This window comes from Solea solea, chromosome 6, assembly GCF_958295425.1.
Source record: "Solea solea chromosome 6, fSolSol10.1, whole genome shotgun sequence".
Taxonomy (NCBI): domain Eukaryota; kingdom Metazoa; phylum Chordata; class Actinopteri; order Pleuronectiformes; family Soleidae; genus Solea; species Solea solea.
Window position 1 is genome coordinate 31,847,037 of NC_081139.1, and position 16,596 is coordinate 31,863,632.

At 42.8% G+C, this 16,596-nt stretch overlaps 1 protein-coding gene, 8 non-coding genes and 2 pseudogenes across 9 annotated transcripts in view; 7 read left to right on the forward strand and 4 right to left on the reverse strand.

The window, feature by feature from the left end:
- Positions 1 to 5,839: 5,839 nt before the first annotated feature.
- On the reverse strand, positions 5,840 to 7,951 carry LOC131461200 (uncharacterized). The gene is made up of 3 exons (XM_058632268.1): positions 7,577 to 7,951; positions 7,378 to 7,470; positions 5,840 to 6,706 (listed from the first exon to the last, which is right to left on the reverse strand). The coding sequence occupies exons 1-3, from the start codon at positions 7,928 to 7,930 to the stop codon at positions 6,422 to 6,424; spliced, it is 732 nt and encodes a 243-aa protein (XP_058488251.1). The 5' UTR covers positions 7,931 to 7,951; the 3' UTR covers positions 5,840 to 6,421.
- Positions 7,952 to 9,445: 1,494 nt separating this feature from the next.
- LOC131461900 (U5 spliceosomal RNA) lies at positions 9,446 to 9,559 on the forward strand. The gene has a single exon (XR_009240806.1). It is a non-coding gene; the product is annotated as a U5 spliceosomal RNA (small nuclear RNA).
- A 1,663-nt stretch (positions 9,560 to 11,222) lies between these two features.
- Positions 11,223 to 11,423, forward strand: LOC131461801 (U2 spliceosomal RNA; annotated as a pseudogene).
- Positions 11,424 to 11,556: 133 nt separating this feature from the next.
- LOC131461600 (5S ribosomal RNA) lies at positions 11,557 to 11,665 on the reverse strand (annotated as a pseudogene).
- Positions 11,666 to 12,067: 402 nt separating this feature from the next.
- On the forward strand, positions 12,068 to 12,231 carry LOC131461692 (U1 spliceosomal RNA). Its single transcript, XR_009240607.1, has one exon. It is a non-coding gene; the product is annotated as a U1 spliceosomal RNA (small nuclear RNA).
- Positions 12,232 to 12,877: 646 nt separating this feature from the next.
- LOC131461832 (U5 spliceosomal RNA) lies at positions 12,878 to 12,990 on the forward strand. Its single transcript, XR_009240740.1, has one exon. It is a non-coding gene; the product is annotated as a U5 spliceosomal RNA (small nuclear RNA).
- A 179-nt stretch (positions 12,991 to 13,169) lies between these two features.
- LOC131461712 (U2 spliceosomal RNA) lies at positions 13,170 to 13,362 on the forward strand. Its single transcript, XR_009240625.1, has one exon. It is a non-coding gene; the product is annotated as a U2 spliceosomal RNA (small nuclear RNA).
- Positions 13,363 to 13,493: 131 nt separating this feature from the next.
- LOC131461559 (5S ribosomal RNA) lies at positions 13,494 to 13,612 on the reverse strand. The gene has a single exon (XR_009240490.1). It is a non-coding gene; the product is annotated as a 5S ribosomal RNA (ribosomal RNA).
- A 402-nt stretch (positions 13,613 to 14,014) lies between these two features.
- On the forward strand, positions 14,015 to 14,178 carry LOC131461689 (U1 spliceosomal RNA). The gene has a single exon (XR_009240604.1). It is a non-coding gene; the product is annotated as a U1 spliceosomal RNA (small nuclear RNA).
- Positions 14,179 to 15,916: 1,738 nt separating this feature from the next.
- LOC131461604 (U1 spliceosomal RNA) lies at positions 15,917 to 16,080 on the reverse strand. The gene has a single exon (XR_009240522.1). It is a non-coding gene; the product is annotated as a U1 spliceosomal RNA (small nuclear RNA).
- A 402-nt stretch (positions 16,081 to 16,482) lies between these two features.
- The window catches only part of LOC131461575 (5S ribosomal RNA), a 119-nt gene continuing 5 nt past the window's right edge, over positions 16,483 to 16,596 (forward strand). Inside the window, exon 1 of the ribosomal RNA XR_009240506.1 lies at positions 16,483 to 16,596. This exon is cut by the window's right edge and continues 5 nt beyond it. This is a non-coding gene — a ribosomal RNA (5S ribosomal RNA).

The window sequence follows — 16,596 nt, forward strand, 5'->3', positions numbered from 1 at the left end:
CCGACTAAAAACACATTTCTTCCGACTCTACCTCGACTAAGACGATGGCGACGACAAAAAAAAAAACGTATACATCGCACTTATGACTAGCACTTCATAGTTTGGTTTACTTGAAGCTCTTACTTACTTCTAGCTCTTATTTGTACCCAAATGTTTAAATGCACTTACTGTAAGTCGCTTTGGATAAAAGCGTCTGCTAAATGACATGTAATTATTATCAAAGTATTGATCAGTAATACACTGAAAATGAGAGGAAATATGAATATTTGCTTTGCAAGTCAATTTAAGGTGTGCGCCCCTAAATGTTTTGCTTGCTCTCCTAAAATGTTCAGTTAGGGGCTACTGTGCTCCTAGTAAAAAGTTAATCTAATGCGAGTTAAAAGTTAATCTTATGAGAACCTGCCTCCCAAAATGTGTGTGTGTGTGTGTGTGTGTGTGAGACAGCGTGTGTGTGTGTGAGAGAGAAAGGAACCAACTTGGAATGGACTGCCTGGTTTGAACAATGTTTAGGTCACTTGAAAGTCTTTTCCCTGTTGGATTTTTTTGTAGTTAAATCCTTTTTCTACATTTTCTAATGAAGCATGACATGGGTTAAAGTTTTAGAAAAAAAAGTTTGTATTGTATTTTATGTATTTAGGTGGTCTTATAAATGAAAGGATACATACTGTGAAGCAGCAGCCAGTTGATGAACCCATCAAAGTTTTACATTACATGTCATTTAGCAGACACTTTTATCCAAAGGGACTAACAATAGAATTGAGTACAATCAGCCAGGGGTGGAGTCGAACTTGCGACCATTAAGACCATGGTGTCTTTCGCACACAGAGTACTGGTCTTAACCACTGAGCCACTCTACCCCCTGATGTTAAAATATGTCTTATGAACTTGTGATACGATGTGGAATTTGAGACAAGGCCTCATGACAGAATGAGCCGGTTAATTTCTTTTTATCTTTTATTTCCCTTTTCATTGCTTAAGCAGGAATGCTGTTGAGACCTATGGCCTTTGGGACCAAGTGAGGGTGGACCATGGAGGAGAATTTTATCTTTTATCACTGTATGTGCAAGAAAAACTTTCAGGATACACAGAGACAGCATCAACAAGGTTATTTAAAAGTGGTTCTAAACATTATTTCTCTCAACACCATATATGATGTGTGTGTGGGTATGTATTTTTCAGTGTTTTTTTTTCAGGTGTGGGCGGTTGTGCATATAGCTCCTGTGTGTCTATATCAATACATGTTACTAGATTATATAAGACAGTGGTCATGAAATTATTTGCATTTCTTTTTCCCACAATTGGAATTCTCACACAGTTTCAGGTATTTGATCCATTTGAGCAGTTGTATCCCAAACACAAAAAAGAATTTCACTTAGCAGGGAGCCTGCTGTGAGGATTGGCAAAACCTCAGGTCCACTTCCTCAGGTCCCACTGAGCATTTTCAAATTCAAAATGTGTGAAGAAAATCATGTATCAATACAGTGCATCTGAAAAGTATTCAGAGCCCTTCATTTATCACACATTTTGTTGTGTTAGAGACTTGATTTGAATAAATAACATAGCATTAATCGGATTTTACATAATTTAGGCAGCTGACAACACAATACTGTGGAATTACAGTTGCCTGATGGCCAAAAAATGATTATCCTGTTATGACCCTATATTCCTCCAAAACATATACAGTAAAAGTATTTCATACTACTAGTATATGAAGTACGCCCCCCATTATTTTTCTTGCTTATATCATTTCAAAGGCCTTGGTCATCTGTAAAAAAAAAAACAGCAAAAAAATTCCGTTTCTCGCCAGTAGGTGTCAGTGTGAGGATGATGAATGAGTGACTGCCACTAGAAGTACACAGTAAGACAGCGCCACACAGATTATTGATGGTTATTCATGAACGTCTTCTCTACTATATTCACAGATTCACAGTGTTTCTTGCACAATAAAATCACTGGCACCAAGAAGAACGTTTTTTTCATTGTTCAAGTGTAAAAAAAAAAGAAGGGAAATTTGACCCAGGATTACTCAATAAGTATACTGTAAAAGTACTCCATACTACTAATATATGAATACATTTTATAATTAAAAAGGATGATTACAAAAGTCATACAATACATCTACCTTATGCTTGATTTGATGTAATTATTTTACATGTAATCACTATAATATGATAGGGTTAGGGTAAGTTTTGATATATAATTAATATATAATCAGTACATTGTAACTGATGGTTGATGAGGTTGTGCGCTTCAGTGTCTCAGGCTGTGTCTTGACCGTCAGGATGAATTGAGCCCCAAACAAAGTGTATTGTGTTTATCTGTAATTGCAAACGAAAGTCAAAAATATTCACATTTAAGAAGCTGAAAAATGACAGAAACTACAAAATATTCACATTAAAGAAGATGAAAAATTACAGAAACTAAAAAATATTCACATATAAGAAGCTGAAAAATGACAGAATCTAGAAAATATTCAACACGTATTTTACATGTAATCACTATAATGTGATATAATTGTTATATAATAAATTAAATTGACATATAATTTGAACATTTGTTTTTCAGTATGTTGTAATCGCTTCCAATAGGACTTTATTTTGAAAACCAGAAATAAAACTGCTTGGTTATTGCAGTTTACGTAAAATTGAAAAAAAGGAGTGAAGGGAGTCCATGTTACTCCAAAAGTATACATTAAAAGTACTTCATATTACTAGCATATGAAGTACAAGAGGTACTGAGTCCAGTGAACGTAAAATCATAAACTACTGATAAAAAATAAGGATTTTATACTTCATCAAAAATTATTACCCTATTGTTTGTTACAAAAAGTGAACTTTGACCCTATATTCCTCCAAAACGTATACAGTAAAAGTACTCCATACTACTAGTATATGAAGTATAAGTGGTACTGAGTTCAGTGAAAGTGAAATCATAAACTACTAATACAAATTATGGATTTTAAACTTCATCAGAAACGGATGATCACACAGGTCATACAAAACATCTACCTTATGTTTGATTTGATGTTATTATTTTTACATGTAATCACTATAATATGATAGGCTTAGGGTCAGTTTTGATAAATTACTTAACCTTTTTCTTTTTCAGTACATTGTGACTGATGTTGATGAGGTCGAGGACTTCTGAGCGTCTGAGGCTGTGTCTTTGACAGTCAGGATGAATTGAGCCCAAAACAAAGTGAAACATGATGTTTACCTGTAATTGCACCTGTGTAAACAAAACCAGACTTTTGTTTGGGTTCACATAGAGGGCAAGCCTTTGAAGTCCCTCAAGATGCCTGTTTTTTTTTTTACTCAAAGGAGTGAATGTATGAGTGTGTATGAGCCTCTTTGTAGGTGTAGGTGCCTGTGTATCATGTCGATTTGAACTTGATGTGAGAAAAAGAAGTGTCTGGAGTTGCACACACACACACACATTCATTCCTAAACCCACATTCACACCATACTATGATATCCCTAAAATACACCCAAATCATTTTAGCTTCAGATATTGATTGAAATGGCCTGCTGTTTGTTATATGATAATGAAAAATGTTGATATTCCTTGACTGGTAGATTTATATTACATAAAAATTGACTTCATCTACTCCAAATTTCAAGCAATTTACATCAACACAGCCAAAGATATCCACAAAAAAATCCAAAAGGGGTTAAAAAAAATGTGTTCACAGAATCTTTCTGCATGACTGGAGTGCAGACTCCCTGTACCACAGTCAATGAACTGAAATACGCCACTCGACTCTTCCAGTGCGGACACTCTGCCAATCAGTTGCAGACAGTCTGTCGACGTCACATGTAGTATGACGTATTAGTATGTTGTTAAGGGTTAAGGGTCAAGATTCCCCTTCTGTGTCTGTAGTTCATTTAAATTATTAAATTAGTTAGTTAGTTAGTTAGTTTACGCTCAATCTCTTGTTGTAGATTGATCATTTCTTCTTAAATTTCCTTTTTCAGTTTGTCTTTTAGTGTGGTTACTCTGTGTCATACCTCTTTAAGGTCTTTAATGTCTTTACTTACCGTAGCTAGCCCAACTCGCAGTGTCTCGTGTTCTTGTCCTGTTGTGTCATTATTTTGCCTGAAAAGTTCATTCATGAGGCTAATATTTGACAGATTATACCTCACCCAGTCCTTTGTACTGTGGAATACACACAAAGGGCTGGCCCTTTGAGTGTACAACACATGAAATGCTCATTTCCACATGTTAAAAAGTGATTATGATGACTCTGAAAAGTGCAATTGATAAGTCTGTCCAAATGATGAATTTTTCCACCCTTCCCAATTACAAGCTCACTGACTTATATTCTCATCCTGACTGGATTGACGACTACGACTACGACAAATCGGAATCTGACTCTGAATCCTATTTGACCTGAACCACAATCGGTCTTTAAACTTTAATATGGTTGACACTTTTTGACTGTAGCTCAGCCCTTTTTGTAAGGTGTGTAAGGTAGCTTCAGAACAACACTTGGGCACATGTTGGTCAGAGCACAGCATATAACATCAATCTTATCAAGTAAAGTCTTTTCCTCACCTTCATATTTGGCGAGGAAAAGACTCAACACCCAGGCGCATGGTCCCATTTAATGTTAAACTTGGTGCGCATACAACCAATAACGCGGCCCCTGGTGAATGCAAGGATTTTCCATGTGGCACCCTGCTGTCCACCTGTGTTGTCCATTGGAGCAGCATCCTCCTGACATGTCTGTACCTCTTGATCTGACGACCCTGTTTCCATCTCAGCTACAGATGAAGTGTTGTCAGATGGTGAAAATAAGAAATATTGTTGTTGTACAATATCATTTGAAATCCAAAAAAAAAAATCCCGAGGTGCTGTAATATTTATCATACAGATGCATTGATTAGTGAATCCATTAATTCAGGGATAACAAAGTACCAAAACATTTACCTGAAGGAGCTTTATTGTCCTCATTATTCGCTTATCCTGCTGATGCTGTTTCCACCCAGGTGAGAGATTGTTTTTGTTTTACATTTAAGAAGCTGAAAAATTAATGAAAGTATAAACTAGTAGCGCAAGCGGCTCTGAACGGGTTTGAGCTTGAGAGCTCGCGACTCTCCGTGTGGCCACGTCGCCGCGAGTCCTCTAGCTCATCTCCCGTTCATTCACCGCTTGCGGTACTAGTTATTTTCAGTCCTAGTTATTTTCAGTTCTAGTTATTTTCAGCGGTGTCCCTGCGCAAAGTTAGAGGGAAAGAAAAAACTCCTTCTTAACAGGAAGAAATCTCTGACAGAACCAGGCTCAGAGATGTGCGGCCCTCTTCCCCTGACCGGTTGGTGTGAAAGGAAAATGGTAGACAGAGGAGAGGTGGGGGACAGAAAGGGGGGAGAGAAAGGACAAGAGGGAGATGAGGTAGAGACAGAAGAGAGAGAGAGACCAGGAGCACACTGAAAAAAATGAAACATTGGCTCAACTTAAAAAAATTGAAGTAATCTGTCACACCTAATATTATAGCATTGACATGAATGTAAATAATTAATTTTGTTTTACCTGAAATAATTAACTTGTAAACCAATTTCTGAAGGTGAAGCAAACCAATTATTTAAGTTTTCCAAAATTAAAATAATTACATTGGTTTTATTACTTGATGTAAATAATCCACTTCATTAAACCTGAATACTTTAAATCCATGCAAATGACTTTTGAAAGTGGAAGCAAACTGTTTTTCTTAAGTTGTCATCATTTAATGTATATAGAATTACTTTTAATACACTTTGATTTAAATACTCAGAAAACATTCCTTTTCAACACATTTTTTATTGTTGAATAAAACATTTTTCAATAACTGTATTGCTTCCCCAAAATAGTTAAACATAGTCCTTTAGAACAGTCCTTCTCAAATACAAAGAGCAACCAAGAAATGTCTGTTTCTGTTCAGCGAGAACCAAATGTACCATACATGCAGTTTGTTCGCTTGAAAATGTAAATTAAATACTGACTAAAATAAGTTACTAATAGTAACAGAAAATGCTCCTAAAAACAAAATCAGAAAATTGTCCTATTTCAAAATGGAACGTAATACAGGTATTATTCCTTAAAATAAAGTGTTGTCAGATGATTTGTGTGAATCTCCTTAATTCAATGCAAACATGTGAGGTAGCTCCTGGCCCTCTCTTGGGCTAAAAAATCTGACATTCAAAAATCTGTGCAAACACTGCAGTGCAAATGCAGTCACTCTCCAGTTTTCAGCACACTGCCCACTCGTGCCTGTGATAACTTGGGCAGAAACTTTTGTCAATATTGCAGTGGAAATGCTGTCATGCAAGTGCAAACTCCGAACACCAACCTCAAAAGGGTACAAAGTCTTGGTTGTAGAAACATTATAAATTGTTCTCAGCAATGGGAAAACAAAATCAGGCGAGTGAGTTGAATTCAACTCTGCCTACTCTGGGTTGTAAAGCAGGGTGCTCAGCCTATGAACTTTTGGGGACATATTTTTTCCACCAAGCTCCATCAGGACTTTTTGCACAAATTCAAGGGTGTGCTGCAAATTTTTCGGATATTTTAGTTTGAGTGCGTAGGTGAGCCCGAAGAACATTGCAACAGCCGCAGCAGTTGTGGGCACCTCTTTCAGGACCTCTATTCCATCGATGACTATTTTAATGTCCTCTTGTCCACTGACAACGATAGCCATCGTTGCCTGCTCCAGTTCGTCAGCTTCATTTTCCTGCATAACACAAAAAACAACAAATGAGGACAACTAGAAGGAGCATTTCCTGAAGACAATGCATGTTCAACAATGAACACCATTGTTGAAGCAATGCTGAATCCACTGAAGAAACTGCTGAGGCATTGCTGAAAATGCGGATGCTATAGCTAAAAAGTAAAACTTTTAATTTGAAAGATGAATGGTTTTCAAAGTGCTCAAAGCAGCTGATATGTTGAAAAGGCATGTTTAAGTGCAACAGTTGAAGATTGCTGAAGTAACGTTAACATAGCAGAAGCAGTAGCTGATTGGAAGGATTTAAAGGACGTTGAATGACATGAAATTATTTAAAAAATGCCTGAAGTGGTGGAGATTAGAGTAAAAGATGTACATGAAGATTGAAAGTTCTGAAATGGTTGAGAAAAGGGCTCAAACTAAATCTTGACGAAAGCAATTTTTTGGGGCACTACAGTTTGTCTCCCCATTTCTTAAACACTGGACATTTTACTGGATAAATAACAGAAGCAAGAGCTCTCAGTTTCAAAATAAAAAAAAACTAAAACTAACCCAGCCATAACATTTAAATAGTCACAAATCAAATGAATGTTTATTAAAATATACAGTGCTATGCTGCATCTCAACAATAACGGGTGTGTGGATGTTGTCTGTGTTAGTGAGAGAGATGCCCTTACCTGGTATTCTTTGATGAGGTGATGAACAGGTTCACCCAGGTAGATCATCAAAGATTTAAGGATGCACTCTCTTCTTATTGTGATGTCCACAGTCTGAGTGAGAACAGTTACAACTTATTAAAAGCACACACAGCACACACACACACACCAACTATTCAACTATGGATCCCACTGATAACCAACTTACATACATAGATACCTCATCTAAAACCTGCAAGGTCCTCTTGGTCTGTTCTTGCACACGTCCTCCCTTGCTCCTGATGACATCCAGCAGTTTGGACATGTGCTTGTCCAACTGCGCCAAGAACTTTGTCTCCAAGGGAACTGTTGTAATTCGCATAAACTCAGCGTTGATCTGGAAAAGGAAAGCAGAGCAAGTATCAAATATGTATTGAATAAAGAACAAATAATCTTCCAAAATAATTAAGGTTTGATCAAACTGATCGAAAAAACCCTTTAAGTTGGGTTTGTCTGTCTCAGTAGAAAGTTGATTGTTGTTGCAGTTGTGGCACTTGAATGGTGAAATAGGCTGGACCGGATCCGTTTGTAGCATGGATCGAGTCTTGAAGCGGATGCAAACAGCTATAGGAAGCCAGTGAAGGGAGTGGAGGAGCGGTGTAGTGTGGGAGAATTTTGGTAAGTTGAAGACCAGTCGAGCTGCTGCATTCTGGATGAGTTGCAGAGGTCATATGGAACACGCAGGGAGACCAGCCAGGAGGGAGTTGCAGTAGTCCAAGCGTGAGATGACAAGAGGCTGGGCCAGAACCTGTGCTGCCTTCTGGGTTAGAAGAGGTCGTATCCTTTGGATGTTGTGCAACATGTAAACAAGAGAGGGATGCATGAGGGAGAAGGAGTCAGCTGAAGGAAGTGCTGATAGAACAGTTGAGGACAGAGAGGAGGGGGAGAGAGATCGAATGTTAAGACGGACAAGTGCAATATCTGATGAGATGAGATCATCAGATTGGGAGAGTGGGAGAGAGTAGGATATGAAGAAATGACCAGAGACATGAAGTAGAGTTACCTTGAGGTTAGAGGTGGAGCAGTTTCTGGTGAAAATTAGGTCAAGGTGGTTGCCAGCTTTTTGAGTTGGTGGAGAAGGAGCAAGTGAGAGAGAAAGAGAGGAAATTAAAATAAGTAGATCGGATGACTTCTCTGACTGGTTGTTGAAGTCGCCAAGAAGAACAAGTGGTGGGCCATTTTCTGCGATGTTTGAAAGGAGGACATCAGTTCCTCCAAGAAGTGTCCCAATGGGCCTGGTGGACGGTAGATGAGAACAATGATTAGTTTTACTAGGTGAGTTATAGTTACAGCATGACATTCATATGACTGTGAAGAGAAGTGTGGCAGTGGGTAAAGAGTGAAAGTCCAGTTGGGGTTGATGAGCAGACCTGTCTCACCACTTCTTCCAGTGGATCTGGGTGTGTGGGAGAAAGAGTGGGTGGAGGAGAGAGCCACAGGGGTGGCTGTGTTGGAGGGTAGTATCCAAGTCTCAGTGAGAGCAAGGAAGTCCAGGCATTGCTCAGTAGCAAAGCCAGAGATGAACTCAGTCTTGCGTGTAGCTGACTGGCACACAGGCCCCCTGCAACAAGGTGTTGGATGTGTGAGGAGCGGGTGGGATATATAAGTGAGGATAGATTACGGTGATGCTGTGAGTGAATGTGAGGTTTGTAATATCTGCGAGAGGAAACATAAACAGGAATGGAAAAAGTGCACATATGTGAAAGTTAGAAAAACAATTGCAGCCAGGTACTTGGCCTCATTAGCCTCATTGTTAGACTCCGGTTTAGACTCCTTTGTCTTTGTCTTCCTGAGTCTTTGTCTTCCTGAGTCTGCTGCTGAAGCTGCCGCTTCAAATGTGCCACAGCCTCAGCGATCGATAGAAAACTGCAGCACACAACCAACAGTAAGAATGCGCTTCCAAACATGCAGTCAAATGTGGGCGGTTTAATGGCCGACAAACCAAAAACATTGAAGAAAGGCTGTCGCATGGTGGCCGGCCGGGCCGACCGAGACTGCGTTGACTCCGGCGGATAGACTCCTTGGCTGCTCTCAAGGAGAGGAGCTATGTTGACTCTGGTTTTTCTTCAAAATGCACAAGTCTTTCGCCCTTTTACTAAAGATTTCCGTGGAGAGGAACGTTCAAGAGTTTAAGTGATTTTTGGTGGGCTTTGCTGTATGGCTGCGCCTTTGAGTGTGTCAAATGTCAAGCAGCTGTCTATCATGAGTCTTGATTCAAGACTCAGAGGTGCACTTAGATTACCTTGGGGCGGAGGTGATCAGCAGCAGCGTTTGCTATGCACACTTACAAACATGGCACCACAACAAGTAACTTGTGTGCCAAGAATTTGAGTTGGCCCCAGACACTTGTGGGCCATTGCTTCTCGGCCTTTTGGGCAGAGCCGGCCCTGGGCATAGGCAGTATAGGCAAATGCTAGGGGCGCCGTCATCCGTAGGGGGCGCCGAAAACGGGAAAAAAAAAAAATAAAAAAAAATAAAAATATATACTATATATATATATTCGAAATATTATATAAGCCCACAGCAACATAAAGTCATAGCAAAGACTATTAAATAATGCAGAAGCCTTTTTTCTGGGTGAAACGAGCCGTTGCTCACAGAGGTGAGGGGGGCGGGGTCAAGAGGCCAGCTGCCTGAATCTGACCGGGCCGTGACCCAGAGACGAAGAAAAAGATTAATGACACTGTATCGAAATTATGTCCAAAAGACTGAAGCCATCTGGCGCCCAAGGAAGGAAAAGAAGGAAAGAAGAGGAAGAAAAACGTGAAAAAGATAGAGGTACAGTAATGTCAATGTGATGAAGTGCATGAAATTAATAGTTCAATGCATTGTAGTTACCGTTGTTGGAGCAGAGTGTTAGCTTGCTAGCTTACTTCGGACAATAGCAACATTGTTTAATAATCAATAAATAGCTGAGTTGACGTGTGTTAATGTTACTACACCTTAAATTCATCAGGGACGTTTGGAAACTTAACGTTAGGCCTGTTCAGGTGTTATTTTACAGGTCTTTCCTGCTTGTATGTCAGCTAAAAGGCTTTTAGTTGTCCATCCCCTTTGTAATAGGGTGGTTGTAAGCCTTTGGTTTTATGTGTCACAGTTTATGTTGGTTAAAGTTTACATCAGTGTTAAAGTGCAGTTAAAGTGTATGACAGTTAATATTTCATACCTTAGCTTTCCCATATCATTCATAGGCTATATATGCATATACTGGTTTTTGCACTGTGGTTAGACTGAATTGCATTGCAATGACAATAAAGTTGAATGAATCTCATCACATTTTCATTATTAGTCTATGTTAGTCTCATGTATAGCACACCAAGCATCTGTTTTTTTTATTAACATGCAGTCATCACATACATATACTTCTCTTCTCTCTTCAGATGCACTTTTAAAATATTTCAGTACCACCCCGAGTGACACAGCATCAGGTGCTGCTGTCCTGTCTACCTCTGCACAGCCCAGTGACACAGCATCAGGTACTCCTGTCCCGTCTACCTCTGCACAGCCCGGTGAATCAAGAGGTCTCTCATTTTTTTTTCTTATACTGTGTGCAATAGTGTGTGTTGTTATGTCTGCACTGGTTTCATAATTTATTATTTTGTGCAATACTATATTTAAATTGTATTTTTAATTCATTTTATGTCACTTGTTTTCGTGTGCAGTGTTCGGCTTAATATGTTTGCCTTATTTGGTGTGATATTTTTTACTCAAAGAAATAAAATCTTGAGTACACACATGCAGTTTCTGTGTGATTGTATGAAAGTTGATTGTGAAATTGACTGCAGCGATGCAAGGGGGCACCAGCTAAAATCTTGCCTAGGGCACCAAATTACTCAGGGCCGGCACTGCTTTTGGCTAAGATCAAGTGTAGTATCTGTTCTTATCAGTTTAATATCTGATATGTCCTCTATATGGGGATTAAATATTAAATGCATTTTTGAGCATTGGGCGGTGAAGCCTGGGGCTTGCTCTCTTCACTCCTTGCATTGACCTGGTATTGCAGTGCCACCAGGAACGGTGTACCGTTCTCTTTTTTTTTTCTGTGAAAACCAAAGCAAGGCTGAAACTGGAAGGACATTAATGTGTGCCCGTGCGTCAACGTAATTGCAAGCCCACGTTTCTTGTAAGGAAGCAGCAGTGTAAAGCGTGCTGCAGTGTAAAAGCTTACAGCACCTGGTATTCCTAGGCAGTCTCCCATCCAAGTACTAACCAGGCCCGACCCTGCTTAGCTCCCGAGATCAGACGTGCTCAGGGTGGTGTGGCCGTAAGCCGACGGGCAGGTGACACAGACTCCTTTTATAGACCAGGCAAGGCCCCCTGCTCGTGGAGGGGCTCAAAAGTCAGCCTTCCGAACACACTGCACTTGAGCCTTTATTGCCACTACCTGCTACACTCTATTCCAGTATTAGGAAGCTACACCGAGATGGGTAAGCTGCTGTTGGTGCCGTCAGGTGCAGTTGTTGCTGAATCGATAGGAAATGACAGCCAGGTATGCCAGTGAAAAGGTCGAGTGTTTCCTCTCCAATGTGTGCTGGAGGTTGAAGTTGAACACAGCACAGCATTAACGAGCACCTGAGTCAAGGCATTGGACTCTGGGACTATCCATTTCCTGCACCATCAGCCAAAGAGCTGTGTCTGGGAACAGCCACCCAGTGCTGGGCAAGTTCACCTCATACTTACCTGGCAGAGGAGACACCATGATCAAGAAGGTGGTTCACCCAGGGCGAGGCTCAGCCATTGTACTCTGGTTGTGCTGACCCCTGCAAATTCCCCAAACGTGGGAATCTTGACTGCATAATTTTTGCTAGTGGGGTACTGCGTCCGCGCTCTCCCCCGATGACGTAGTTGTAAGCAAAGGTCAGCCGCCCAAGTACCACCTTGTGTGCCCATCTCCAGGCTTCTCACGTGCTCGCAGAGCGACATCCCCAGTCTTTCCAAGTTGCTGCGAATGGGATGGTTGTGGGTGTTGTCTTTTAGCTCTGAGGAAATGTCATGCTCCCTTTCCCGGCTCTTTGTAGGTAGAACTGGATTGTTGGAGATGGATCCATGGCCATCATGCCAAGGGTTAATACTTTAGCGCTTGCTCCGTCCACTCCTGTACATTGACCTGATATTGAAGCGATGCCAGGAGCAGCTCACCATTTCAGAAGCCCGGAGGAGTTGGGAAACGGCCCGGCAGTTTGTACTGCTCGGTGTGACACAGAGCTGCTTTGCTCATGCACTCACATCTACCACTAAACCTTGGAGGTGTCCCCCGTGAGCGAGGAATGTGCCACAGCCTCAGCGGTTGATAGAAATCTGCAGCACACAACCAACGGTAAGAATGCGCTTCCAAACATGCAGTCAAATGTGGGCGGTTGATTGGCCGGCAAACCAAAAACGTTGAAGAAAGGCTGTCCCAAGGTGGCCGGCTGGGCCGACCGAGACTGTGGTGACTCTGGCGGATAGACTCCTTGGCTGCTCTCAAGGAGAGGGGCCATGTTGACTCTGGTTTTTCTTCAAAATGCTCAAGTCTTTCGCCTTTTACTAAAGACTTCCGTGGAGAGGAACGTCCAAGAGTTTAAGTTATTTTTGGTGGGCTTTGCTGTATGGCTGCGCCCTTTGAGTGTGTCAAATGTCAAGCAGCTGTCCGTCACGGCTCAGAGGTGCACTTAGATCACCTGGGGGTGGAGGTGAGCAGCAGCAGCCTTTGTTATGCGCACTTCAGAAACACGGCACCACAACAAGTAACTTGTGCGCCAAGATCTTGAGTTGGCCCCAGACACTGGTGGGCCATCGCTTCTCGGCCTTTTGGCTAAGATCAAGTGTAGTATCTGTTCTTATCAGTTTAATATCTGATATGTCCTCTATATGGGGATTAAATATTAAATGCATTTTTGAGCATTGGGCGGTGAAACCTTGGGCTTGCTCTCTTCACTCCTTGCATTGACCTGGTATTGCAGTGCCACCAGGAACGGTGCACCGTTCTCTTTTTTTCTGTGAAAACCAAAGCAAGGCTGAAACTGGAAGGACATTAACGTGTGCCCGTGCGTCAACGTAATTGCAAGCCCACGTTTCTTGTAAGGAAGCAGCAGTGTAAAAGCGTGCTGCAGTGTAAAAGCTTACAGCACCTGGTATTCCCAGGCGGTCTCCCATCCAAGTACTAACCAGGCCCGACCCTGCTTAGCTTCCGAGATCAGACGAGATCGGGCGTGCTCAGGGTGGTGTGGCCGTAAGCCGACGGGCAGGTGACACAGACTCCTTTTATAGACCAGGCAAGGCCCCCTGCTCGTGGAGGGGCTCAAAAGTCAGCCTTCCGAACACACTGCACTTGAGCCTTTATCGCCACTACCTGCTACACTCTATTCCAGTATTTGGAAGCTACACCGAGATGGGTAAGCTGCTGTTGGTGCCGTCAGGTGCAGTTGTTGCTGAATCGATAGGAAATGACAGCCAGGTATGCCAGTGAAAAGGTCGAGTGTTTCCTCTCCAATGTGTGCTGGAGGTTGAAGTTGAACACAGCACAGCATTAACGAGCACCTGAGTCAAGGCATTGGACTCTGGGACTATCCATTTCCTGCACCATCAGCCAAAGAGCTGTGTCTGGGAACAGCCACCCAGTGCTGGGCAAGTACACCTCATACTTACCTGGCAGGGGAGACACCATGATCAAGAAGGTGGTTCACCCAGGGCGAGGCTCAGCCATTGCACTCTGGTTGTGCTGACCCCTGCAAATTCCCCAAACGTGGGAATCTTGACTGCATAATTTTTGCTGGTGGGGTACTGCGTCCGCGCTCTCCCCCGATGACGTAGTTGTAAGCAAAGGTCAGCCGCCCAAGGTTCCGCCTTGTGTGCCCATCTCCAGGCTTCTCACGTGCTCGCAGAGCGACATCCCCAGTCTTTCCAAGTTGCTGGGAATGGGATGGTTGTGGGTGTTGTCTTTTAGCTCTAAGGAAATGTCATGCTCCCTTTCCCGGCTCTTTGTAGGAGAACTGGATTGTTGGAGATGGATCCATGGCCATCATGCCAAGGGTTAATACTTTGGCGCTTGTTCCGTCCACTCCTGTACATTGACCTGATATTGAAGCGATGCCAGGAGCAGCTCACCATTTCAGAAGCCCGGAGGAGCTGGGAAACGGCCCGGCAGTTTGTACTGCTCGGTGTGACACAGAGCTGCTTTGCTCATGCACTCACATCTACCACTAAACCTTGGAGGTGTGCCCGGGAGCGAGGAATGTGCCACAGCCTCAGCGATTGATAGAAAACTGCAGCACACAACCAACAGTAAGAATGCGCTTCCAAACATGCAGTCAAATGTGGGCGGTTGATTGGCCGGCAAACCAAAAACGTTGAAGAAAGGCTGTCCCAAGGTGGCCGGCCGGGCCGACCGAGACTGTGGTGACTCTGGCGGATAGACTCCTTGGCTGCTCTCAAGGAGAGGGGCTATGGTGACTCTGGTTTTTCTTCAAAATGCTCAAGTCTTTCGCCTAGTGATGTGACGTTCCGTTTCGAGGCTTCGAAGCGTGTGCCGAGTAGGGGAGGGGGCGTTTCCGCGATGCGCGTATCGAGGCTTGCTTCATTTAGGGGAGGAGCCAAAAATGATGACGTCCGAAGCCTCGCTGCCCGGCTGTACCACGTGATTACTTCGTGAAGTGGTTCAGATTTAGCGCGAGGTTTTACAGCTATATAGACCCCTATATAGGCTGCATTCAAAATGTGGGTTTTTGAAGGAGAGTTGCGGTCAGTTGAGAGTTTGGATAGTTTGGAGAGTTTGGATACTAGTGTTTGGACAGCGTTTATATAGTTTGGAGAGTTTAGGGAGAGATAGAGATTTAGGAGAGGGAGGAGAGTAGGATAGGTGATATAGGATGGAGCCAGCGAGGCTCATCATTGTCCAAGTTTCACAAGCATAATCTGTGCCCTTTTCCTAGTTCCACAAGCACTTTCACTGTCCTATGTCTGATTACACCCATGCCATTTTCAGAAAAACATTGCACAACCTGCCATATTATGATATTACCATTTTGGGAAGATTTACACACACAGAATACATTCAAAAAATGTATTAAACACATATGTACAGAAATGATTTGGTCATACATTTTTTGTAATTCATAGTCATTTCTAACAGACACAAAAATTCAATTCATCACACATTATGTGGTTCAGATACAGCTGCCTGTGATTATACACTTGGCCAGTAGGTGGTTTCGTGTGCACATGAAGCTTCGAGAAATGAACCCTTTCTCGAACCAATTGGCTCAAGTGGTTCAATGCCTCATGAGGCTTCATCTCACCATCACTAGTATTTACCCTTGGCATGATGGCCATGGATCCATCTCCAACAATCCAGTTCTACCTACAAAGAGCCGGGAAAGGGAGCATGACATTTCCTTAGAGCTAAAAGACAACACCCACAACCATCCCATTCCCAGCAACTTGGAAAGACTGGGGACGTCGCTCTGCGAGCACGTGAGAAGCCTGGAGATGGGCACACAAGGCGGAACCTTGGGCGGCTGACCTTTGCTTACAACTACGTCATCGGGGGAGAGCGCGGACGCAGTACCCCACTAGCAAAAATTATGCAGTCAAGATTCCCACGTTTGGGGAATTTGCAGGGGTCAGCACAACCAGAGTGCAATGGCTGAGCCTCGCCCTGGGTGAACCACCTTCTTGATCATGGTATCTCCCCTGCCAGGTAAGTATGAGGTGTACTTGCCCAGCACTGGGTGGCTGTTCCCAGACACAGCTCTTTGGCTGATGGTGCAGGAAATGGATAGTCCCAGAGTCCAATGCCTTGACTCAGGTGCTCGTTAATGCTGTGCTGTGTTCAACTTCAACCTCCAGCACACATTGGAGAGGAAACACTCGACCTTTTCACTGGCATACCTGGCTGTCATTTCCTATCGATTCAGCAACAACTGCACCTGACGGCACCAACAGCAGCTTACCCATCTCGGTGTAGCTTCCTAATACTGGAATAGAGTGTAGCAGGTAGTGGCGATAAAGGCTCAAGTGCAGTGTGTTCGGAAGGCTGCCTTTTGAGCCCCTCCACGAGCAGGGGGCCTTGCCTGGTCTATAAAAGGAGTCTGTGTCACCTGCCCGTCGGCTTACGGCCACACCACCCTGAGCACGCCCGATCTCGTCTGATCTCGGAAGCTAAGCAGGGTCGGGCCTGGTTAGTACTTGGATGGGAGACTGCCTGGGAATACCAGGTGCTGT